We start from the raw sequence: 25,985 nt of genomic DNA, 5'->3' as shown, positions 1-25,985 counted from the left end.
AACCATCTTGTCCTCTGTCGTCCCCTTCTCCTTGTGCCCTCAATCTTTCCCAACATCAGGGTCTTTTCCAAGGATTCTTCTCTTCTCATGAGGTGGCCAAAGTATTGGAGCCTCAGCTTCACGATCTGTCCTTCCAGGGAGCACTCAGGGCTGATTTCCTTAAGAATGGATAGGTTTGATCTTCTTGCAGTCCATGGGACTCTCAAGAGTCTCCTCCAGCACCCTTCATGGATCAATGCCTTGTCGTGGCGAAGGGGCTTGAATAACTCAGAGAAGCTATGAGCTGTGCCATGCAGGGCCACCCAAGATGGACATGTCATAGTGGAGAGTTTTGACTAGTGATCCACCTGGAGAAGGAACTGGCAAGCTACTCCAGTATCCCTACCAAGAAAACTCCATGGACAAAGACATTCAGGAATTCAGTCTTTTTGTTGTTGTTGTTTAGTCGTTTAGTCGTGTCCGACTCTTCGTGACCCCATGGACCATAACATGCCAAGCACTCCTGTCTTGCATTGCCTCCCGCAGTTTGGTCAAACTCATGTTCGTAGCTTCAAGAACACTGTCCAGCCATCTCGTCCTCTGTCGTCCCCTTCTCCTAGTGCCCTCAATCTTTCCCAACATCAGGGTCTTTTCCAGGGAGTCTTCTCTTCTCATGAGGTGGCCAAAGTATTGGAGCCTCAGCTTCAGGATCTGTCCTTCCAGTGAGCACTCAGGGCTGATTTCCTTCAGAATGGATAGGTTTGATCTTCCATAGGCCCATAATACACAGCAAACAATGATAAAACAGTATAAAACCGCCCTACATAAAAACAATCAGACAAAATAAAAACAATCAGAACAATCAGACAAAATCAGCCCCTCATACAAGGAACGTATGTACAACATATTTAAACGTTTCAAGTAATTTTGTGGGGCTTTTAGCTATGGTTAAAACGTTAGTGCATTGCAGGCCTTCATTGTTCATTAATCAGATCTAAAGGCTACTCGAATGATGTAACTTGATATCAGTAATCGTAAAGTAAATCATTCTGCTTTTTGTAAGAAAGAACTGAAATCAAATATCTTGCTACAAGTAGTGTTCTGGTCGAATCATCATCTTGCAGCAGGTATGTTAATTGGGACTCCGGTGGCTTGTTCATCATTTCCAGAATTAGAGGATACAAGATTCTAGCCCCAGCAGCCATATGCAGGAGACAACGCACCTTTCCTAGGAAACGGGAATGCAAGAAAACGGCAGTGCCCCCTGTTGTGTATTGAGTCAAAGGATTTTATCTCTGTATTATTATTGTCTGTATTTGCATTAGGATAAAGTAACTGCCTTTTGGTTCCAGAGGGTACAGCTACTATTGGTTCATTTAAGCTGCTGTATTTGGATCCTCTGTCTTATTGGTTCCCTCCAAAAGGCAGCACTGTGATTGCCTGATATTGTTCCCTCCAAAATGTATCCCCTTCTAGCTAGTTCCCTGTCCCTATAAATGTAGCCTTCCTGCCCTCACAGTCAGTCTTGTTCACTTTAATAAAGAGCTGTTACTAGAGAACTGTCTCCAGCATGTTTTGTCAAGAGAGCTGAAATCACAAACCCCACGTCACAACAACTGGCGACGAAGGTGGGATCCGGAATGCTGAGGAGCGGTTAAACACAACCCTGCCTCAGAGTCCGGATTGCAGCTGAGAACAAGACTCACTGGCCAGCTGAGAAGACGACCCTGCCCGCTAGGACAATGGAGAGTCCAAGGGTATTGGAGCCCTTCCAGCCATCAGAGCCCCACACCTGGGAAGACTACGTCGAACGCTTCGAGTTCTTTGCAGTGGCTCAAGGGATCACCGATGCCAGCAAAAGAAGGGCCACATTCCTGAGCTACTGTGGGCCCGAGACCTTCAAGCTAGCCAAGGCATTACTTGCTCCAGCTAAGCTGAGTGAGACATCTCTCCAAGATATTCTTGCCTGCCTAACAAGCCACTTGGCGCCTACTGAGACCAAGATGGCCCGGCGGATGGAGTTCCATAAGAGGCAGCAGCGTGCTGGGGAGTCTGTATCCACATTTCTGGCTGAACTCCGGAAGCTCGCTCAGCACTGCGGCTTCCAAAATCTGGAAGAGACTCTCCTGGATCGGTTTATTGGGGGTCTGAGCAGCAAGAAAGCCAGAAGACGCATCGTGGCTAAAGAAGAGGTTACCCTTGCTTCAGCCTTGAAGGAGGCCACCGCCACGGAGAATTATGAAAGAGAGGAGCTTGATGCCAGTCGCAAGGCCACTAAGCCACAGATAGAAGTTGCGCATGCCATGGACGAGCTAGAGGCTACTCCAAGCCAGAGCCCAGTCCGTGGGGTTGAGTCGGTGCGTCAGGCCTGCACAGTGCACAGAGATCGCCGAGGCAGTTGCCCAGGTTGTGGCGGAAACCATGAAAGGAAGAGTTGTCGTTTCAGGGATGCTATCTGCCGGACGTGCGGAAAGACGGGTCACATCGCCAGGGTCTGTAGATCGGCGGCGTCGGGAGCGACAGGAGCACCTAGACTGGAGCATCGCAGACCGCCCACAGCAACTCGTTTTCTAAAGGACTGCCACTACGTAACGGAGATCAATGGGAGGGCCGTGCAGTTTCCAGCGCAAGGCAAGGCACACGTCAAGGTGAAGATTGAGGGTCAGCAGTGCGACATGGAGGTGGACTCCGGATCTGCATTCACCATCGTGTCAGACCAGACCGCGAAGACATTCTTCCCCAGGGGTAAGTTGCCCCCTCTGGAGCCCTTTCCGGCAACCTTGCAGTCGTACTCAGCAGGCCGCATCCATGTTATGGGAATGTGTGCCGTGAGAGTACAGTTCCGGGACAAACAGGCTGTACTCAAACTGGTGATTGCGAAGGGCAGTCGCCCCAGTCTCCTGGGCACTGACTGGTTCCCTGCCCTGGGACTGAGTATCTCAGGGCTTAATTCAATCCAAACCTGCCCTGAGATGAGCGAGGTATTATGCAAGGAATTTGCTGGTCTCTTTAATGGAAAACTGGGTTGTTATAAAGGGCCCCCAGTTGACTTCGAGTTGGACCCCGGGGTGGCTCCAATCCGACTCAAACCAAGGCGAGTGCCATTTGCACTGCAACCCAAGATCGAGGCAGAGCTGGATAAATTGGTCAGGCAGGGAGTTCTCTCACCCGTGGACTCTGCTAAGTGGGAGACTCCAATCGTCACGCCCCTTAAAGCAAATGGGGAAGTCAGGATATGTGCAGATTACAAATGTACTATCAATAAGGCACTCAGGGGAAACTCATACCCCATTCCAGTTGTATCACATCTGTTGGCTAAACTGGCTGGGGGCAAGGTGTTCGCCAAAATTGACCTGGCACAAGCTTACCAACAGCTGCCAGTAACCCCACAATCAGCGGAAGCACAGACTATTGTCACACATAAAGGGGCGTTCAGAGTTAACAGATTACAGTTCGGAGTTTGTGTGGCCCCAGGGATTTTTCAAGGGCTCATGGAACGCCTGTTAAGAGGTCTGCCGGGGGTCTTGCCATTTTTTGATGACGTTTTGATTGCTGGAAAAGACCCACAGGAACTGGTTGCGCGTGTCCGTGCAGTGTTGCTCAAGTTCAAGGAGGTGGGGTTGCAACTGAAAAAGGAAAAATGCAGTTTTGGGGTGCCAACGGTGGATTTCTTGGGGTTTAAAATTGATGCATCAGGCATCCACCCCACAGATGCTAAGATTAAGGCCATCATCGAGGCACCACGACCACAGAACAAGACGGAGTTGCAGTCATTCCTGGGACTTATTAACTTTTATCATTCGTTCTTACCCCAGAAAGCTTCGGTAGCTGAACCATTACATAGACTATTGCAGAAAAAGAATGTGTGGCGATGGGGGCGGGAGCAGCAGAAGGCTTTTGACTCCTTGCGAGGAATGCTGAGTAGCAGGAGCGTCCTTGCTCATTATGATGAGTCAAAGCCGCTGGTCCTGGCATGTGATGCCTCTCAATACGGTCTGGGGGCTGTGCTGAGTCATAGGGAACCGGATGGGTCGGAAAAGCCCATCTCTTTCTATTCCCGTACGTTGTCGCCCACGGAGCGCAACTATGCTCAAATTGATAAAGAGGCACTGGCTATTGTGTCCGGAATCAAAAGGTTCTATGATTATTTGTACGGTCGCCAATTCTCCCTTGAAACGGACCACAAACCACTGTTAGGGTTGTTCAACCCAAACAAACAAACGCCACAAATTCTCTCCCCCAGAATGTTGCGTTGGTCAATATTCCTGAATGGGTTCCAGTACACCTTGACCCATGTGCCGGGGAAACAATTGTGCCATGCTGATGCGCTGAGTCGCTTGCCCCTTCCTGGCGGGAGCAATGAGGATCCTGCTCCGGCGGAGCACATTATGATGCTAGAAACACTTCCGGGGGCTCCTGTAACAGCTACGGATATAGCTGAGAAAACGAGGAAAGATGCTGTTCTCTCCCGTGTGCTCACTTGGGTGGGGAGGGGGTGGCCAGGTGGTCCGCATGAAGAAAAATTCAGGCCTTATGCGACAAGGCAGCACGAATTGTCCATGCATAAGGGTTGTCTCCTATGGGGAGATAGGGTGATCATCCCAGCACCACTGAGAAACAGGGTTCTTGAGACGCTTCACATGGGACACCCGGGAATGGTCAGGATGAAGTCGCTAGCCCGATGTTATGTGTGGTGGCCTGGAATGGACCAGAACATAGAACAATGGGTACGAACATGCAAGGCATGCCAAGAGGTGCGGCCAGAAGTGGCCAGAGCACCAGTCCACTGGTGGGAGCAGTCCAGGACTCCCTGGAGCCGGCTGCACATAGATTTTGCGGGGCCATTCCAAGGGAAGGTCTTTTTGGTTATCGTTGATGCATATTCCAAATGGTTAGAAGTGGCGATGGTCCCTAGCATGGCATCAGCTGCCGTAATCAAGGTGTTGAGGCAGCTGTTTGCTACCCACGGGTTACCTGAGACCATTGTATCAGATAATGGGGCAGCTTTTGTATCCCAAGAATTCAGGGCATTCTTGGCTGATAACTTCATAAGAGGGGTCACATCCGCGCCCTTTCACCCATCCTCCAATGGGCAGGCTGAGCGCATGGTAAGAACAGCCAAAGAATCCATTGCGCGCTTAATGGAGGGTAACTGGTCGGCTCGCATTGCGCGAATGTTATTTTTGCAGCATGCGACGCCGTGTACTGCGACGGGCAAGTCGCCAGCTGAGCTGCTCTTAGGTAGAAGACTGGTAACGGTGCTGGATTATGTCCACCCAGATAAAATGCCAAACCGTAATTCAAGAGCAACCCCCCAGGCTGAGACTGACACAACAAGGTATCTCGCCCCTGAAGATCTGGTCTGGGTGAGGAACTATTCACGAGGTCCGCGGTGGGTGGCCGGTGTGATCACCCGGGCTAGTGGACCTGTGTCCTATTATGTGACCTTGGAAAATGGGCAAGTTTGGAAGAGACATATAGATCAGCTGAGGCGCCGGGCGCTCAGCAGGGAGGAGTCAGATAATTCATCCCTGGCTAATGACGCACAGCTGCGAGACCAGAGTGAAAATGGTCCAGAGGTGCAGTCACCAGGGACTTCAGCAAATGAACCAGGGTCTGCTACTCCTCATGATGACGAGGTACAGGTCGGGGACCCTGAGATGTCTGGGACTCCCTCTGTTCCTGATGAAACCCCTATAGCAGCTCCTCCACCACAGGTAACACCCAATCCAGAACCTGCAACACCTGTTGTCAGGAGATCAGGTAGAAGTTGTAGGACCCCACAGTACCTGAGGGATTACGTCTGCTGTGCTCACTAGGGGGGGAGGGGTGTTGTGTATTGAGTCAAAGGATTTTATCTCTGTATTATTATTGTCTGTATTTGCATTAGGATAAAGTAACTGCCTTTTGGTTCCAGAGGGTACAGCTACTATTGGTTCATTTAAGCTGCTGTATTTGGATCCTCTGTCTTATTGGTTCCCTCCAAAAGGCAGCACTGTGATTGCCTGATATTGTTCCCTCCAAAATGTATCCCCTTCTAGCTAGTTCCCTGTCCCTATAAATGTAGCCTTCCTGCCCTCACAGTCAGTCTTGTTCACTTTAATAAAGAGCTGTTACTAGAGAACTGTCTCCAGCATGTTTTGTCAAGAGAGCTGAAATCACAAACCCCACGTCACAACACCCCCCCCACGCTCCCCCTTTCTCTTTGGCCAACCTTTGTCCCACTAATGCACCCGGCCAGATTGCAGCAACGCAACAGAGCATGTTCCCAGTTTCTTTCCCGGGGCCTCTCTGCTTATCATCTGACACCACATCCTGACTTCATCCCCACACATTACTCAAATAATTAACCTGAAAAAGGGACGGACAGGGTGGGAGGTGGGGAGGTGCACGAAGGAACAGCAGAGAGAGAGAGAGAAGACCTAGCAGCCACCAGGCCTACTTCCCCTGCTCAGCATTCAGCCCACATGGCTTTGCACATGAGTGGAGGAGGCCCTGGGTGTCAAATGGCACATGGACTAAACGCATCTCTGAACACGTCAGAGGTTGTTTGTTTTTACTTGATAGTAAGCGCAGGCAGGGCAAGGGGAGATTTGAATTGCGCCACAGGACAGGGAGGCTTAACCCTTCCCTCCCCACCCACAATCCTATTAAAATGTCATATCATATCCCTGACAAGCTTCCAAGTTGCACATTTCACATAGCTTGGCCCTGAGAGTTCAAGAAACTCATTTCTCACTAAAGAGCATGCCCTCCAACACTTGGAAGCCCAAATCCGGGATGCCATCTTTGTGGTGCAATTTCCTTGCGGGGGGGGCACTTGGGTGGCGCCTATCTCACATGATGCCCCAAACCCTTTTTGGGTGCCATGCCATGCCCGGAAATGCACTTTTGGGAGGGGAACCACAAACAATGCCTCTCCCACCCATTGTTGGGTATAATCATAATCATGTTGTTGTTGTTTAGTCGTTTAGTCGTGTCCGACTCTTCGTGACCCCATGGACCATAGCATGCCAGGCACTCCTGTCTTCCACTGCCTGGTCAAACTCATGTTCGTAGCTTCGAGATCATAATCATAAATACCTTTATTGTCAATGTACAACCTGTGTACAATGAAATTAACCGAGCCTCCCCACCCCCCCTTACACTCAATCTCATTGCACTCTGGGCGCTTGTCGCACAACACACAAACCCTGAAAGTCAGTTGCACTATATTATTTTCCGTTCAGCAGCCTAACAGCCCACGGATAGACCTTAGTTGGTCTTTAAGGTGCTACTGAAGGAATTTTTTTATTTTGTTTCGACTCGGACCAACACGGCTACCTACCTGTAACTAGCCCGCGGATAGAAACTGGTTTTTAGCCTGTTGGCTAAATTTAGCCTGATTATACTTCTATCTCTCCTGATGGAAGTACAAGATTAAAGAGGGTAGAAGATTAAAGAGGTGCTGGCTGGGGTGTGAATTGGGGTGTGTAATTCAGCGCCTCTGCCTAGCATAATCAGGCAGGGCTGCAAAAGACTCCAGTCTGAAGCCCCGGAGAGTTGCCAGTACTGCTGTAGATGAGGCTATGGGTTTGACTTGGGAGGTGGCCAAGCCCTACATTCTACATGAAACTCCTTGACTCCCACCACCATAGATTTGTCATTCTGGAAGGAGGCAACCGCATCCTTAGAATTCAGAACAATAACACAGCTTTTATTGTTGTTTAGTTGTTCAGTCATGTCTGACTCTTTGTGACCCCATGGACCAGAGCATGCCAGGCACTCCTGTCTTCCACTGCCTCCCGCAGTTTGGTCAAACTCATGTTCGTAGCTTCGAGAACACTGTCCAACCATCTTGTCCTCTGTCATCCCCTTCTCCTTGTGTCCTCCATCTTTCCCAACATCAGGGTCTTTTCCAGGGAGTCTTCTCTTCTCATGAGGTGGCCAAAGTATTGGAGCCTCAGCTTCACGATCTGTCCTTCCAGGGAGCACTCAGGGCTGATTTCCTTAAGAATGTATAGGTTTGATCTTCTTGCAGTTCATGGGACTCTCAAGAGTCTCCTCCAGCACCATAATTCAAAAGCATCAATTCTTCGGCGATCAGCCTTCTTTATGGTCCAGCTCTCACTTCCATACATCACTACTGGGAAAACCATAGCTTTAACTATACGGACCTTTGTCGGCAAGGTAATGTCTCTGCTTTTTAAGATGCTGTCTAGGTTTGCCATCGCTTTTCTCCCAAGAAGCAGGTGTCTTTTAATTTTGTGGCTGCTGTCACCATCTGCAGTGATCATGGAGCCCAAGAAAGTAAAATCTCTCACTGCCTCCATTTCTTCCCCTTCTATTTGCCAGGAGGTGATGGGGCAGCCTAGAAACCTTTATATCTTTTGCCTTGCTGTGCAGAATTGTTCCATCTTCTTACTAACTAACTAACTAACTAACTAACCACCTGTTCTTCTCTAACCCATAATACAGTATGGTTATATCAGAAGCTCTCATGGAATCATAGAATAATAGAGTTGTAAGAGACCACAAGGGCCATCCAGTCCAACCCCCTGCCAAGCAGGAAACACCATCAAAGCATTCTTGACATATGCCTGTCAAGCCTCTGCTTAAAGACCTCCAAAGAAGGAGACTCCACCACACTTCTTGGCAGCAAATTCCACTGTCGAACAGCTCTTACTGTCAGGAAGTTCTTCCTAATGTTGAGGTGGAATCTTCTTTCTTGTAGTTTGAATCCATTGCTCCGTGTCCGCTTCTCTGGAGCAGCAGAAAACAACCTTTCTCCCTTCTCTATATGACATCCTTTTATATATTTGAACATGGCTATCATATCACCCCCTTAACCTTCTCTTCTCCAGGCTAAACATACCGAGCTCCCTAAGCCGTTCCTCATAAGGCATCGTTTCCAGGCCTTTGACCATTTTGGTTGCCCTCCTCTGGACATGTTCCAGCTTGTCAGTATCCTTCTTGAACTGTGGTGCCCAGAACTGGACACAGTACTCCAGGTGAGGTCTGACCAGAGCAGGATACAATGGTACCACGGTATTACTTCCCTTGATCTAGACGCTATACTCCTATTGATGCATGCCCTGGTTTTGGGGAACAGAGGCTCAAGCAGGATCAGGGCCCCATCGAGGCCCCAGACCCTGGAGTGGTTTTATAAGGGAGATCTCTGTTAGAAACTTAACAGGCCTCATTCTCATCACTCCTGTTATATAATAAGATGAAAAAAATTGTTTAAAATAACCTTTTCTTAAAAAACAACAACACCGAAGCCTTTCTTTTAGGAATTCTAGGTGCTGAAATCCCAAGGGAGCAGAAAAGACTATTTATGTGGCTGTGTAGATGTTATTGGCCCAGAGATGAAGTCCCTACCAGAGAAGAATGGCAGATTAAGTTGATGAACTATGCCGAAAACCACTGTAAACAGCTAAAAATCATTAGTAGGATTGGAATAACACTTGTACCTGGTGAATTCCGGACATAATGGTGATGTAAAAGATCTGGATTATCAGAAGAAGGAGAAGAAGAAGAAGAAGAAGAAGAGTAGTTTGGATTTGATATCCCGCTTTATCACTACCCGAAGGAGTCTCAAAGCGGCTAACATTCTCCTTTCCCTTCCTCCCCCACAACAAACACTCTGTGAGGTGAGTGAGGCTGAGAGACTTCAAAGAAGTGTGACTGGCCCAAGGTCACCCAGCAGCTGCATGTGGAGGAGCAGAGACACGAACCCGGTTCCCCAGATTACGAGTCTACCGCTCTTAACCACTACACCACACTGGCTCTCTAATAAAAGATGCAGGAGGGAAGGATTAACAATAGGAACCCACAAAGAGTTGGAGGGAAGTCCAGGAGATTCTTTGGAATCTTGTTTTTACGTTGTATGTTGGATATGTGATTGTAAAACTTTAATCTGGAAAACCAAATCAATAATTCTTTTTTTTAACTTAACAGGCCTGCACTCACGGATGCTCACGCAGGGAAGGGGTGTTGTTGACCACTGATCATGAGCCAGACCTGTGCCAGGGAGGCCTAGTGACGAGAGAAGGGGTTCCCGAAGCCAAGGACATTGCAGCCTCCCTCCCTCACCTCAACATCTGTAATTCAAAGCAGCTGTTACACATTAACCCTGCTCTCTTCACTTGGCAACGTCTTTCTTTCGGAGGTCTGAGTTCACTGAACATTTGCGGGGGAAATCCCAGAGCACGTGGCATCCCTTGTCCTCAGGCACCCATTGCCCCCAAAGGCCATATGTTGCTTGCTTTCTGTTCAGGGAGGAATGTACTTTTTTGTTTGTTTTAAAGGAACAGCAATATAGCATTTAAAACACACAACACCCCACTTTCGACAAAAGCGACAATCAGCTCTGGTACTGAAGAAGTGTGCATGCACACGAAAGCTCATAACAAAATAAAAACTTTGTTGGTCTTTAAGGTGCTACTGAAGGAATTTTTTTATTTAGCTCTGGTACTGTGTTTCTGTTTTCTTCACATGCCATTCAATATAAGGTCACCCCTCAACCGAGCGTCTCTTTCCTGGAGTTTCCCTCTTCATCACCAACTGACCTGACCCTTTCTAAATCTCCTCCACTTGCAGATAACTGTTTGCCAATAAATAATAATAATAATAATGTTTTTATTTTGGTATGAGCTTTCGTGTGCACGCACACTTCTTCAGATACACTGCGTGCACACGAAAGCTCATACCAAAATAAAAACTTAGTTGATCTTTAAGGTGCTACTGAAGGAATTTTTAAATTTTGTTTCGACTCAGACCAACACGGCTACCTACCTGTAATAATAATAATAATAATAATAATAATAATAATAATAATAATGGAGTCTCCCGTCCATGGCATGCTCCACATTGCAAGATGGAGACTGGCAAATAACACTTTTTAAAAATAGCACCGTTTGTGCTTTCCAACAGAAATATTAAAATACACTAATTTCTTAAAGATTAAAAGCTTCCCCAAACAGGGCTGCCTTCAGATGTCCTCTAAAAGTCTGGTAGTTATATTTCTTTTTGACATCTGGTGGGAGGGCGTTCCACAGGGCGGGTGCCACTACCGAGAAGGCTCTCTGCCTGGTTCCCTGTAACTTGGCTTCTCGCAGTGAGGGAACCGCCAGAAGGCCCTTGGCACTGGACCTCAGTGTCCGGGCAGAGCGATGGAGGTGGAGATGCTCCTTCAGGTATACTGGACCGAGGCCGTTTAGGGCTTTGAATTGTGCTCGGAAACGTACTGGGAGCCAATGCAGATCTTTCAAGACCGGTGTTATGTGGTCTCGGCGGCTGCTCCCAGTCACCAGTCTAGCTGCCGCATTCTGGATTAATTGCAGATTATTAGGCGCAACTCAGACACGCATCTCGAGCAATTGCGCAATAAATGCACACACCCAATGGGCCTACTGAAAACACACAAAACCATTTATTTCACTTAACGCCAAAACAAGCCGCGAACCATCTGCTCACAGCAAAGGGAAATTGACAGGCATGTCCCAGGGCGGCAGATGCTGCAGAAATTCCTGTGGCAAGTGGAGGAGTCATAACAGCAAGGCATTCTGTGGCCAGATTATTATCTCTGTTTCCATTCTGAGTTCGTGTGTGATGGTGTCTGCTTCCTCTGTCTCTAGGGGAGGTGACACGACTGCTCTACACCCTAAGAAAACCAGCACATAGTTGCTTTCCTATATAAGCCATCACATGAAAAACGGTTGTGTGAAGCATCTGATTGACCATCGGGTAAACCCAGAAATTCTCCACTCAGTCAGCCTAAGAGAGGGTTGGAGAAACCCCTGACCCCCCCCCCCCCAAATTCAGGGGCTGATAGAGCCCACAAACCAATTTTTCTGCTCCCCCTGGACGCCATCAATTTTGGCAGTAGTGGCAAAAAGCAAATGAAACTACTGTAGACATGGTATGCATATCGTTGGGTTGGGAGGGGGGCAGTGTGGTCTGATGTAGGGACGGAAGGATTAGTCAATTCTGGGATTGCCTCCATTTCTACTCTTTTCTAACTTTAACTTCAGCTTTCAAAGCAGTTTGCAAAACATCAGCGTTTCAGTGCAAATTTCTCCTAATAAGCTCAGTTTTGAGTAATGCACACATTTTTGCGAGCCATTTCCCCTAATAAGGGGTGAGCTTCCTTGAAGCTGACCCAGAAACTCCAGCGGGTGCAGAATGCCGCAGCGAGGCTCCTTACGGGGTCCCGGCCGTGGGATCACATTCATCCAGTTCTTTACCAGCTGCACTGGCTCCCGGTGGAGTACAGGATCAGGTTTAAGGTGCTGGTTTTGACCTTTAAAGCCCTATGCGGCTTGGGACCCTCGTACCTATGGGACCGCCTCTCCTGGTATGCCCCGCGGAGGACCTTAAGGTCCACAAACAACGATACTCTGGAGATCCCGAGCCATAAGGTGGCCAGGGCCTTTTCAGTATTGGCCCCAACTTGGTGGAACACTCTTTCACAGGAGACCAGGGCCCTGCAGGATTTGTCATCTTTCCGCAGGGCCTGCAAGACAGAGCTGTTCCGCCTGGCCTTTGGGTTGGACTTAGTCTGACCCCTGTGTTTTCCTCCCTCATGGCTTGGATTTATGGACTACTTAAAATCAGGCTGCAATTTAAATTTTAATACTGTATTTTAATCTGTATTTTAATTAATTGCTTTTTATGTTTTATTGTAATTTTATTGGTGTGAGCCGCCCTGAGCCCGGTTTTGACTGGGGAGGGCGGGGTATAAATAAAAATTTATTATTATTATTATTATTATTATTAGTAGTAGTAGTAGTAGTATTAATACAGGGGTGGCCAACTCCCAAGAGACTGCAGTCTACTCACAGAGTTAAAGACTAGCAATGATCTACCCCCTTTTGGGGGGTTCAGGTCAAAGTTGTTGAGCTTTTTTTAGGGAAGAGGGAAGCCCATTACTTGGGTGTTCAGGTCAAAGTTTTTGAGCTTTTTTTTTTAGGAAGGAAAGCCCTGTTATGGGTTCAGGTCAAACTTGTTGAGCTTCTTATAGGGAGAAGGGAAGGCCCATTTTTAGGGGGTGAAGGGCCAAAATGTTGAGCTTTTTTTAGGGGAGCCGAGCCAAAGTTGTTCAGCTTCTTTGGGGGGAGCCACTGATCTACCAGTGATCTACCACAGATGCCCAGTGATCTACCGGTAGATCACGATCTACCTGTTGGACGTGCCTGCTCTAATACATGCATTTTTTTAAAAACAAACAAACATTGTCTCCTTGGCAAACTGCTTCACAAAATTCAGGGAAGTTTGAATTTTGAAAGATAACTGTGTTTCAGTTGGAATATTGTCTTGAAAATTGCACCTTGATTCACTTTTCAGTGCATTTTTTCTCCATCACTGTCTGATGAGGATGCAGATCACCCTCATCTCAGTCATTAGGTCAATCACTGGATGAATGGAAAAGGACACTAACTCCCATTCACCAAAGTGAGTGCCTGTTCATTGGAGGATATAGGAATTGGAGGATATAGGAACACATATTTTTTAGATGCCCCTTTTCGGACGAGGCATGCAGAGAAACCATTGACCTCCTGCTGGTGAGGCTTACTGACCTCCCGGTAAAGCAAAAATTCTATCTTCTTCTGTTAGGCAAAGATCACAAGACGACCCAGATGGTCGCCAGATTCTGTGCACAGATCTGTAGGCGCAGGACCCCCCCCCCCCCCGTTTCAATCTAGTTTGTTAAGACAATTCCCAAACTCGGATCCAAGGGCGACTCTGGGTCATTTCTCTATGGAAGTCTATCTTAAAGTTTTTTATGTGTTTATATGCCTACCGCATTTTTAAATTTAAAATCCATTGTTGTCTATTGTTTTAAATGTTTGTTTTGCTGTTGGGATTGTAGTTCCAATATTGTTTCACAAGCTGGTCTCTGACCGTAATAAATTTCATTCATTCATTCATTCACCAAAGTGAGTCAGGTGAGAAGCATGAGGCCAGTATCTGTATGTTTGTGTCCTCTGTATTTACATGGAAGTGTGAGAGACTATGGGGGGGCCACCCCCAATTCTGACCACACCTGCCACTGGCATGTACCCAGTGTAAAGGACTGGTCAAGGGTGAATGTACCCCTTGGGTCAGAAAAATGTTAGCCACCCCAGATTTAAAGATTTTTTAAAAATCCCATTCTTAAACCAAATATGGCTCCCAAAGCATATTGCAAATCACTACAAAAAAAGAGGGAGTCGATTCCTGCCCCAAGGTCCACCCGCAACGGCAGATCCCGATGTCAATCTTTCTCCCTTCCCCTTATCCCTGATGTAGATCTTCCCTGACCCTCTTATTCCCTGGCAGGGAGAGGGCCATTTTGGGGTGCCAAAATGTCTTGGGCCAGCCCTTGGGCTTACAATCTAAAATGGCACGACACAAGAGGAAAACTGATTGGGAGGGAGGAGGAAATAAGCAAACTCAAGTTACAAGTTCGTCAAGCAACCAGCAGGGGTAAAAAAAATAGATCAAGAACAGGAAGCACCACACCTGTGCCAACAGAGTGATCCTGGATCACTAGATCTCTTCTCTCAGCTGATCTAGCGGCTGCTGCCACGTTGCTGGACTCCGACTCCCATCAGCCACTGTGCGTGTGGATGATGGGAGTGGTAGTCTAGCAGCATCTGGAGGAAACCAGGTTCTCCACCCGTGGCCTAAGAGGGAAAATACCCCCCCCCCCTCAACACCAAACTAATAACACTGTCAAGGCAGCAACAAGTGAAGGAGTAGACAGAAGGAATACGGAGAGCAGGCAGTATTCAAGTCAGACGTTGCCTGGGCTCCACAGTGTCGCTATTCAGCTGAAACAGGCATATTTGGGCAAACTGAGATGGGGTGGGGTGGGGAATGCGGAGTCCTTCTTCTTGTCAACGACTTGTAAAGTTCTGGAAGAAGCCGCTGAAGGTGAACGGAGGTAGGTTGGGGGAACATGAAGCTGTTTCCTGCAAGCAAGCGGCTGGGTTGACGTCGCATTTGCTAGCATCTTGGTCCAATGTAAAGTAGACGCCGTCCGGGGACTTGATGGACGGATCATCGTTGAAGAAGTTGTAAGGCCGAAGGATAAAGCCCACCCCGTTGCCGACCGTCACGGTGTTGGGGATGTCCTCAGCGTGTGGCACATGAAGGAAGCCAGTGGAGATCCAAGCCACGAGGTCCTGAAGAGTGGAAGGAAACACACACAACAGGCCTGTTTGTCACGAGCGAAAGACGGTTTCCTCGATAATATGGTCATGGAAGAGAACTTCCATTCTTTCCCCAGGTCTCAGTGTGTTGAAACAGGATTTGTATCCACTGTAGTTGGTAGGCTAGTCAAGAACAGGCTGCATGTTGATCAGAGATGGAGATGGAGATGGAGACTCAGTGGCCCTGCAGATGTTGCTGGGTTCCAGCTCCTATCAACCCCAGTTAGTATGGCCAGAGGTCAGGAATGATCGGAGCTGGAGTTATGCAACATCTGGAGGGTTGCCAATTCGCGATCCCTGATATAGATGATGCTTACGGTAACCACCCTAGACAGTTTGTGGCCAAATTGTGGGCCATTTATCTATCAGAAGCCAGCAATAAATCACACAGGGTAAGTGAAGTTAACTCTTAAGAGGAAACAGAATCGGCTCAGAAGTGCCAGGCTTAATGAGCACAGCAACTCTTCTTCAACAAGGTCTTTCAGAGTCTGAAGGTCCCCGCCTTCCCATAGCTGCCTAAGTCTCCTTCTCGCCAGAGTTTTTCCCAACCAATCTGAGACTATGCCGGTATGGCTGCTTTTGCTCTGCTCTCTTCATGCCTTTTCTGTCCTGTCTGGAAGCCCCCTTAGGTAAGAAGTTCCACAGGAATGAAGTCCCCACCAAAGAGGCTTAGCAGAGCATCACCTAAATCTAAGGTCATATGAAAGAAAGTGTTCTTTGGGTATGCCAGACTCACAAGATTTTAGACCATTATCATTATTACTGGTACATCTCCCTTACCCTTTCTCCTTTAAGGCTTTCTCCATCTCTAATGGACCTCTGCCCCTCTTCCACAGAGAGCAATAATTCAGGATAGCTTGGTCGGTAGACCATGAGACTCTTGATCTTAGGGTCATGGGTTCAAGCCCCACGTTGGGTGAAAGATTCCTGCACTGCAGGGAGTTGGGCTAGATCAGTGTTTCCTCAAACTTGGGTACCCAGCTGTTGTTGGACTACAATTCCCATCATCCCTGACCACTGGTCTTGCAAGTTAGGGATGATGGGAGTTGTAGTACAACAACAGTTGGGGGCCCAGGTTTGAGGTAACAATGGACTAGATGATTCTCATGGTCCCTTGTGCTATTCTAGGATCTCAGCACTCACCTCGTTGACGATGGTCTCGTTGTCTATGAAATCAGCAAAGACCACCAGTGGATCCCAAGGATCATTCTGATTATAAATGCATGTGCTGGTCAGCTCCTCCTCTTTCCGCTTGGTTACAGCCACCTTATACCTGAGGAATACGGATAACGGGGGAAATGATTGAGAGGATGAAAGCAGAGGCAAGAGGCAAGTTCTTTGTCTTTATTCCTAGCAGTGCCACCCTCTACTTTGAATATGATAGTCCGTGGCAAGATGGCTACCACCCATCCCATCTGCTGTATACAGAGTCACACCACTGGCCTGTCTAGCTCAGTACTGTCTGCACTGACTGACAGCAGCGCTCAAGGGTTTCAGACAGTGGACATTGCCAGCCCTAGGGGAGCGTTCTGCACCCAAAGCAGATGCTCCACCACTGGAGCTACAGCCCTCCAGGGGTGCACTTCCAGGGTTGAAGTCAAACTGCTAGAGAATCACAGCGCCTGCCGTGGCTGCAGAGACCGGTGACTCATAACTGCTGCCTCCCGAACAGTTTTTGCTGAGTTAGCTGCACTGAAGTGACCCAGGAACGACCCTCGAAATGAAACAGGGTGGATAATGAATTCAAAAATATGTTTAAATTGGTGATCCCCCCCCAAAAAAACCCTGAAGCCTTTTTTGCTAGGGATAATTGGGACGGAGGTTCCAAATAAGCTGAATAATCTTTTTATGCATGCAACGACGACAGCCAGAGCTTTTATATGTGCAGAAATGGAAGAAGAAGAGACACCAAACCAAGAAGAATGGCTTATAAAAATCAACGGACTGTGCTGAAATGGTGGAATTGACCGTAAAACCAAGAGATCAAAATGATGAGCTGCTTATGGAAAATTGGAGGTCTTTTTAAATTTTATTTTACTATCTGTCAAAGTATTTTAGCAATATGAAATTGCAAGCAGGATTCTGAGTTATGCGCGACGGGGAGCAAAAAATAAATGATAAGCTGGAGTTAAGGGGGTTTAGCAATAAGTATTATGCAGCAACCAAGGATAAGAATATATATACAGTGGTACCTCTACTTACGAATTTAATGCGTTCCGAATGCACATTCGTAAGTCGAAAAAAATTGTAAGTCGAATCCCATAGGAATGCATTGGGAGAAAAAATTCGTAAGTCGAAGCAACCCTATCTAAAAATTCATAAGTAGAAAAAATCCTATCTAAACCGCATCCAAGATGGCGGGCGGAGCTCCATTCGTAAGTAGAAACATTCGTAAGTAGAGGTACCACTGTGTGTGTGTGTGTGTGTGTGTGTGTGTGTGTGTGTGTGTATATATATATATATATATATATATATATATATATAAAAATCAGTGCAGGAAGGGTGGGAAGTGAACAAGAAAAATATCAGTGAATGATAAATTTGTTTAAATCTTTGAAAAATTAATAAAAATCAGTATTTTAAAAAAATGAAACAGGGTGGCATTTATCTGAAAGACAAACAGGACATGGTTTGCTGTTTCGGGCAATAGATATCGGTCATAATATAGACATGGAAGCATGGGAATGATTGTGGGATAGGGATATAAAATTTCCAGCATGCTATAGTATAAGAGGAAATTATATTAAAATGATATATTGATGGTAGTATATTTCTGGGTTTTTGCCATGCGCGCATGCGCAGAAGCGCTCTACCGCCCCACACGTGTGCAGAAGCAGTCTCTCTGGTTGCGAAAACCTCGGGACCCTGCTGGGCCTCCAGAACAGATCCTGTCTGCAACCAGAGGTACCACTGTATCTGAAAAGTATACCGTATTTTTTGTTCCATAGGACACACCTAGTTTTTAGAGGAGGAAAACAAGAAAAAAATATTTTGCTTTCTTGAATTGTCCAAGGCATAGCAGCCAACTCCTAGAGGCCTAGGTGCCTTTGCCCACCCATTAAATATTTGAAGAAGCTTCTTTTGCAAAGGGGGAAAACTCCATTTTTTGAGGATCAGCTCAAAGTTGTTGAGCTTACCTTGCAAAGGGAAAAAATCCTGTTTTTATGGGGTTCAACTCACAGTTCTGCAGCTTCTCTAGGAAAGGAAAGGGACCCATTTCTACAGTTTCCAGACAGATAATCTAATCAACCAGTCACATGTCACTGGGGAAACAAGCAGCCTCCCTCTGCAGACAACAATTGAGGCCTGGGCAATGGGCCTGGGCAGGGTGGGAAGGGAAGGGAGCTAGCTCCCTTATCTCCCTCCCCGATCTCTTGCAATCAGCTGCTGAGCGGGTTCCTTTCAACACTCTTTCCCTCTTGTTAGCCTTTAGCTCTTTCTAAAAATAAAATAAAAAAGCACAATCTGCTTTTTGCCCCTGGGCAATTTGGCTCCAGGGACCACACATTCACTCCATAAGACACACAGACATTTCCTCTTACTTTTTAGGAGGAAAAAAGTGTGTTTTATGGAGTGAAAAATACAGGAAATAAAATTAAGGGGGGAAAAGAAAAAGATCATGGTTCCTGTTACCTACCTGCCCCAGCTAATGGACCTCTCCATGGTGCTAGTTTCAGGCATGTGTTCTCCAGCAAAGCTGGTGATCTGGATGCGGTAGCTTCGCTGATGGTTCCACTGGTTCTCCCGGCTGGTGGCAAAGTGCAGGTACCGGGGGACTTTGCCGTCCAGCGGAAAGGCAGCATCTTCCTCCTTGTCCAGGGTTTGGGTTGTGAGAACGGGCCGTTGGATCTGGTGCTCTGGGCTCCAAGGGGCCTCCACGGACTCAAACGCCATATCGAGGGCCACCAGGGAGTTCTTGGTCCCTGACGAAAGCAAAGACTAAGAGAGAAGAACTTGCCACCTCAGCTCCTAGAGACAAACCCTCAACAAGCAAGATCGTTAGTAGAGAACGATACTGTTCATCTCCTTTGGGAATTAATGGGACAGAACTACCCAAACTGTACAGAAACTTATTCGTGTATGCGACTGCAGCGGCAAGAATGCTACTTGCCCCAAAATGCAAAGAGGCAGAAGTCCCAGCAAAGGAAGAACAGATACAAAAACTTATGGAATATGCAGAGATGGCAAAACTTACCGGGAGAATAAGAAATCAAGATAAAAAACTTTTTTTTATAAAAGAATGGAAACTGTTTAGTGAATATTTACAGACAAATTGTAAACAGATAAGAACAATGCCAGGATTATTGTAATAACCTGCAGTTTCATAAGAGGATATATTTAAAGAAGATGAATAAATGAGGAAATTGAGTTAATTTGGATTGGCAGAAGATATTAAAGATAAATTTAAGAAACTACAGAGAGAGGGGGAAGGAAGTCAAGTTTTGAAATGTCAAAAGGATTGTAAAATTAGTGAAATGTTTAAACTTGAAAAGCAGAGAGAGAGAGAGAGAGAGAGAGAGAGAGAGAGAGAGAGAGAGAGAGAGAGAGATTGTTAACCTCAGCATGGGTTCGGCTAGATGACTCTCACGGTCCCTTTCAACTCTACAATTTGGTGATTCTTGCAGCCACTGGGATAACAGGCGCACCAACTCCAAGGGGCAGAGGAGTCTTTGGCCCCCTCAATATTTGCTGGCAGGGGGCTGGGCCCCCTCAATGCTGAGGGGGTGGAGGAGGGCGAATGTGATGCAGTTCAGTGGCGACAGAGGAAGCTATGCTGGGCTGGCCGCTTGGCCTTCTCCTGACGATGCAATCTCACATGCGTGAAACGCATGCCAGCCCCTCACAATCTTGGGCGCAGGACGGCGTCTCTGAACACCAGCTTGGGCCTGTGGAGGAAACTTCCACCTCGTATTTGGGAGGCGTGGGCTCAAATTATCTCCCATCGTGTAGGATTGCACAAGTCCCCATCTCTCTCTGCATCGGTTATTCAGCTGTCAGATGGGGATAATGGTGGTCTCCTAACAGGGTCGTCTCAGAGGCAATCTGTCTTACGTTTCATGGCAAACTTTTAAGACCAGCCAAGAACAGCTTGGCACCTTGGCAAATTCTAACGGGAAGGGAGCTCAGAGAGAGGCCTTTCCTGTGGCTGATCAACAGCTACGAAACTCCCTCCTGCCTAACTTCCATTGTGGGAACTGTTCTTATCATTTGTCTGCATTTCTTTGTGGACTTCCTAATTTGGTTTCCTTGCGGCCACCGCATGAAATGATGAATCAGTGCATATTTCATCAGCAGAGTAGGTCCTATTCCTTGTGCACAGATGGAGAACTAAGGGTTTGAGAGAGACGGAGGGACAGAAAAAGAGGAGTCGGGGGACTTATCCACACTTTCCTCTACACTTTCCAGGCACGGCCAGAGCTTTACATTATCATATTTGAACGCCCCCCCCCTTTTGCTCCAGAGCTTGCCCCATGAAAACCCACTCTTTAAAGCTTAATCAGAACAGGAAAGAGCAGGTCAAAGGGTGGGTGTGGGTAAGCCCTGAGTTAGCCTAAATTGCACAATGAGCCAACAGGAGGTTTTGAAAACAAGAGACCAGATTTTCCAGATCTGAGCATTTTTCAGTGGTACACCATAGCTTTCCCTCTCTTACAGGAGAAAGTGAGCAATGTATCACTCTGCCCTTTATATAATGAAACACACTACAGCGACTATCACTGCCTTTTCTTTTACAGGTGGCATTGCAAGACTAGCTCCTTGCCATTTATCTAAGGGTGGAGTAACAGAGGACTCTGCCTGGTCCATCTGTGGGAATGTTGAGGGTGGCAGGAGAGGATACAGTATATCGTTTGTTAATATCCTTCCTAACTTGCACTAGCAATTTTCTTCACTTAGCAGAGCACATTCCCCCTTCTTACGCAGCAGAAAACAAGTTCCTGACTCGTCTGAAACCTTTTACTATTACACAATTCAATCCAGCTCAGATTGAATGGTGTGTTCCTGGTAAGACCCCCTTTGGATCCCTCCTAAAAGAATAAAGACACCACAGGCTTATTCATAAGTAACAAAAAATAGTTTTACTTACGATCAGGCAGAGCACAGTGTGATCCCTGAAGGCAGGCTTTAGGCTTAAAGTTACAAACATGGACAGGCAGATTTACCCCATATGGGAGATGACCTGGGGAACTGCTGTGGCAGCCAGCAATCCAGTCCAGGTGATGCGGGAAGGTCGAAAAGAGAGAGGTGGCTATGTGACTGGACCTTTTGTTAGGTCAGGTAAGGTCACGCCCACCTTTTAGTCACATGCAAGGAAGGATGCTCCAGGCCAGGAGGAACAGGAAGTTTCGACTGGCTGGACCAAACATTCCCTTGCATGTCCACTCCAGCAAAACAAGGAATGGTGTATTTGACTGCTTCCAATGGATTACATCACACCGTCTTGTTCAGGATTGTTGTCTGGCAGGCAGCTCTCCGGGGATCTCCGACAAAAGTCTTTCCCAGCCCGACTTGGAGGAGCCCAAAATGGAGCTCCGTGTACACAAAGCCCGTGGTCTTCTGCTGAGCCAAACCCTCTCCCCACATTCCTTATTGGACCAGAGTTTGAGCAAATGAAGACTCGCATCTCACCATTTCCACATGCAAAGAGGAATGGGGTGAGATTACAAGCAAGCAGCAAGCCATTCCCAACCCTGCCATTAGTTTCCTGCTGCTGTGGAAATTAATCCTGATCATACAACCCGGGGGGGGGGGGCTTCTCTATTCAACCCTCAAGATTCTTCCCAGGCCACACCCACCACCAAGGCCATGCCCCTCTCTCTAGGCCACTCCTCTCACTAGCTCTGCTCTCACACTATCCCTCAAGTGCTTTTCTGTGGCAGGAATGTGCCTCTTGCTTATCCTGATGGAGAAAAGAGGAAGAAATGGGAGTGAGTGGGATGTGGAAACCTCTGACTCCTTTGTGGCAGTCTTACTGTACGCATTCATGGCCCCGCCCACTTTTGCTTATTGCACCGCCCACCCCTAGCGTGGCGGCTTTTGGAAGTTTGCCCCTGAGGGAATGTGAGCCTTGGGCTGAAGAGTTTCCCCCATTCCCACATAACCGTTTAAAGAACTCTGCTTCATCGACATCTGTTTCTCTGCGATGCATCTGTAAAGCCCTAAACGCTGTTTTATGAAACAGGAGCATCTCCTGCTCATGTAATTTACAAGCTGCTACTTCCCCTTCTTGGCCCAAGTTTCTGGTTCGCTTTTGCTCCTTGCTAGCACTATCAGATGTTCCGTTATTTCATTTCTCTGAGTCCCGTTACTTTCCCTGCAAGATGTGTTCCCTCGCTCAAGCCGTGTTGAGCTTCTGCCCTAGCCCAGTGTTTCTCAACCAGTGTGCCTCCAGATGTTTTGGGACTACAACTCCCATCATTCCTGACCACTGGTCTTGCTAGCTAGGGATGATGGGAGTTGTAGTCCCAAAACATCTGGAGGCACACTGGTTGAGAAACACTGCCCTAGCCGCACCGTTCTGGGCGACACTTTCCCGGCTCCTGATCTCTGCTGATGGCACATTGAGGCAATCAGTAGGGGAAATGGGAACAAAACCAGACAAGGAACAGAACGTCTGCCGAATGTTACCAGTGTTCCAGAAACACATGCCATCAATTCTCTTAATCTGCCTCCTCGAGATGACGGGTTGCGTTTTATAGACTATTTGTCGTTTCAGATGGTACGCTTCTGTTAATAACAGAATTATCTCCTTATGTCAGACATCACAGCTCCCAAGTATCCTCTAAGGGGACCCTAAACAGCACATTCAGGTTTGGGAGAAGCTAGAAGTTGTGCCTGACCTTCCCAAGGATGCTGAGCCCCTCTTCACTCTGCCTCACCTTGTGATAGATCCAAGTTTCACAATCCTTGGGCTTAGCATCACGAAGCTTAGAGATTTGCACTGCTTACTGTATAAGGTGGGCATTACAGCCCCAAAAGTTCTTCTCTGGCTTAGATTTTAACCTTTGCCACTCTTCCCCTTGGTCCCACCCAGCGGCAGAGCATATGCCTGCGCTGCCCAGGGCAGGTGCGTTCCCGAGGGGGGCATGGTGCGGAGGCTGCCTCCCCCAAGCTGTCAAAATGAAGGGGGAAGGGGGGAATGCTGCCGGCAAAGTGGCACAGCTCCCCCCCTTACCCCGATGGCTTGGGGTAGGCTTGAGAGTTGTGGGCAGGCGGCACACCAAATGTCACCCCCCTCAGTGAGGGCACCCAGGGCGGTCCACCCCCACTGCCCCCCTTCCTATGCCCCTGATCCCATCCACTCCCCTTCTTCCAATCCCTGCCCCAATCAGACCTCATCATACTTCCAGTGACATCACCAAGGGTCCTAAAGGAGCCCCCCCCCGACTCAAAATTTAGGCCAGAATAAACAAAATACAAATACATCACAAATGTCTCACAAGACTCTTACCCGTCTGTTGGGGGGGGGGGAATCAAACATGCCTAATTGTTAGGAAATAGTTAGAAAAAATAGCACACTCTTTTCCAAGTTCTGGCAAAAAAAAGTTTAGTTTTCTGAGTCCTTAATAAGGGAAGGCTCACACTTGGCATCCCTCTTATAATCTACTAGTCTAGCTCTGGTACGTCAAACCCTATAAATAGTCTGAATAGGAAAACGAATTTTTAAACAGTCACACAACTCTTTACATTACTTGAAATGCAGAATGTGAGATTCCTGGGGGAAAGCTAGATTTGTGGTGGGACGCAGGGTGGCAGAACGTAACGTTTTGGGAAGTATGGGGCACCTACCTCCAACATCCAAGTCGACTTTGTAGTTCATTAGATGGTTGTGCATGGTTCCAAGGGTGTGCTCCCCGACCCTGTTTCCATAAGCAGTGCCACCTTCCACGAGGAACGAAGTGCTGATGTATCCTGTGGCATGGACCTTGACTTCTATAGCACCATTTTGGTAGAACACAAAATCCCAGACGTAGTCGTAGTTGATGAGAGTGGAAACGGCCCTCAAGACCAGAGCGTATTTGTTCAACCCCCCGTAATAGAAGGAGCCCATGTCAGAAAAATGTCGCCGGAGAGGCACGCCCATGTCATGCTCAAAGATGCAGAAAGAGTTCTTGTTCAGTTTCAGGGCGTCAGAGTCTATCAAATAGTGGCGGTCCACGTAGGTGGCCGTATAGGGGCAGTCCACTCCCCGAACCAATTCGTAAGAAAACTTCCCAATGCCAAGGCTTCCGTCCATGTACCTAGACACCATTCCCCCGGGGCAGTTGGAGCCATAAGTTGCAAGAGCTTCCTGCAGACTCAACTCATAGACAATCCTTTCCTCGCCAAATCTGATGTTGAAGAGGCGTGGCCCTGTGTTCACGTTCATCCCAAAGGCAAAACTCCAAGACTGGTAGACAACATGGCTGCCAGCTACGGTGTAGCGCATCCCGAGGGGCTCAAATTGCAAAGGGCCTGGATGAGGAGAAGATTCTGAAGGCTTCCTTGAAACAAAATCGTTCTTCAGGTGGCCTGGCTTCACTCTGACCTCCTTCACACGCCCATCTATAAACTCCTTCTCCAGGTGGGCCATGTTCTCATAATACTGGCCGTTGTAGAACACTTTCTTCACCTTCCACTCGGAGATGTTCAGACTCCGGTGGTCCACCAACACCTCCAAGCCAACGGGGTGGATGTAGTACCCACTCCCAATGACATTGTGGAACAGGACAAACCAGGTGGCTCGGTCGCCAGATTCAAAGCCTCGGGGGGCTGTGGTCAGAGTAGCCAAGTTAGTCCCATTATACTCACAACATTCTCTAAGGAAGTTGAAGGCCCCCAAGAGCTCACGGAAAATGAAGGTGTCAATATCTTTGTACTCCTTCTGGGTCACCGGCCTGCTGTGATACGGCACCTTCCTGCCAAATTTCTTCAGCGTGATGTCACGGTGGCTCGCTGGGTTCGGAAGAGGGCCTACTACGAACTCGGTGACATTTGGATCTGGCTGGTTCCCAAAGTACACCACAGCCAAGGCCTCCCGTTGGGGCTGAGCCCTTCCATGGTCCAGGAAGCCCAGAGCCACTTCTTTAGGGGGGAAGTGCGTATCCAGGTAGTAAATGCAGTTATCGGAGGGCTTTGCCCGAGACGCATCTTCGAGGTGTACGCCAAGATTCTCCTTGAGGTATTTCACCACTTGGGCCATCTCGGCGGGTGACAGGTCAGCAAAGATCTCGCTCGGATCTCTGCTGGTGCCTTCGGGAGAATTCTGGAGCCCTGAGACACCACACCTAACGACTTTTTCCTTTCTGGTCATCAAGACACAAACTAAAGCAAAAATGGTAGCCAGAGCCAATACCAGGAGGACAACCACCGCTTTCATGTTCATGCCGGTGTCCGTGAAAGGCAGCAGTGGTCGCGGCACACTCAGCAACCCCGACTGCTATTTTCCTTGCAGGAAACGGCTTGGGAGGGAAAGAGGGAGGGAGGGAGGGAGGAAAGCTGTTGCTCTGTTCAGAATTAGAGGAGGGTTTAGAGTTAGGAATGCATGGAGGGCTCATCAGCGACTATAAAAGGCAGGCTTTCTCTCTCTCTGCCCAGCTATGTATCCACCATAAGCCCAAGCTGCTCTTGGCCCGGGATGATGGACTAAGAGGTCTTTGGAGAGAATGCCAGGCTAAGGCAAGGCCCCAGAGAGGCAAAACACCCAGATTTAGCAGAGACCCTCGGAGAGAATGATGTCGGAGGAGGTTTCTCTCCAAATGAAATGCTGTAACCTGATCCCTCCCAAGCCGAGAAAGTAATGATGCCTGCTCACGGCAGAAACCCTTTTCTGCCCTTTTCTCAGACGGCTCA

The 25,985-nt window shown here is 47.8% G+C and overlaps 1 protein-coding gene across 1 annotated transcript; it reads right to left on the bottom strand.

Annotated features, from left to right (window-relative positions):
- Window positions 1-11,370: 11,370 nt before the first annotated feature.
- On the bottom strand, window positions 11,371-25,980 carry LOC118095239 (membrane primary amine oxidase). The gene is made up of 4 exons (XM_035136309.2): window positions 23,943-25,980; window positions 18,793-19,078; window positions 16,299-16,428; window positions 11,371-15,128 (listed from the first exon to the last, which is right to left on the bottom strand). The coding sequence occupies exons 1-4, from the start codon at window positions 25,516-25,518 to the stop codon at window positions 14,841-14,843; spliced, it is 2,280 nt and encodes a 759-aa protein (XP_034992200.1). The 5' UTR covers window positions 25,519-25,980; the 3' UTR covers window positions 11,371-14,840.
- Between the last annotated feature and the right edge of the window lie 5 nt (window positions 25,981-25,985).

The sequence above is a fragment of the Zootoca vivipara genome, chromosome 13, assembly GCF_963506605.1.
Source record: "Zootoca vivipara chromosome 13, rZooViv1.1, whole genome shotgun sequence".
Taxonomy (NCBI): domain Eukaryota; kingdom Metazoa; phylum Chordata; class Lepidosauria; order Squamata; family Lacertidae; genus Zootoca; species Zootoca vivipara.
This window is presented reverse-complemented; position numbering and strand designations above follow the sequence as displayed.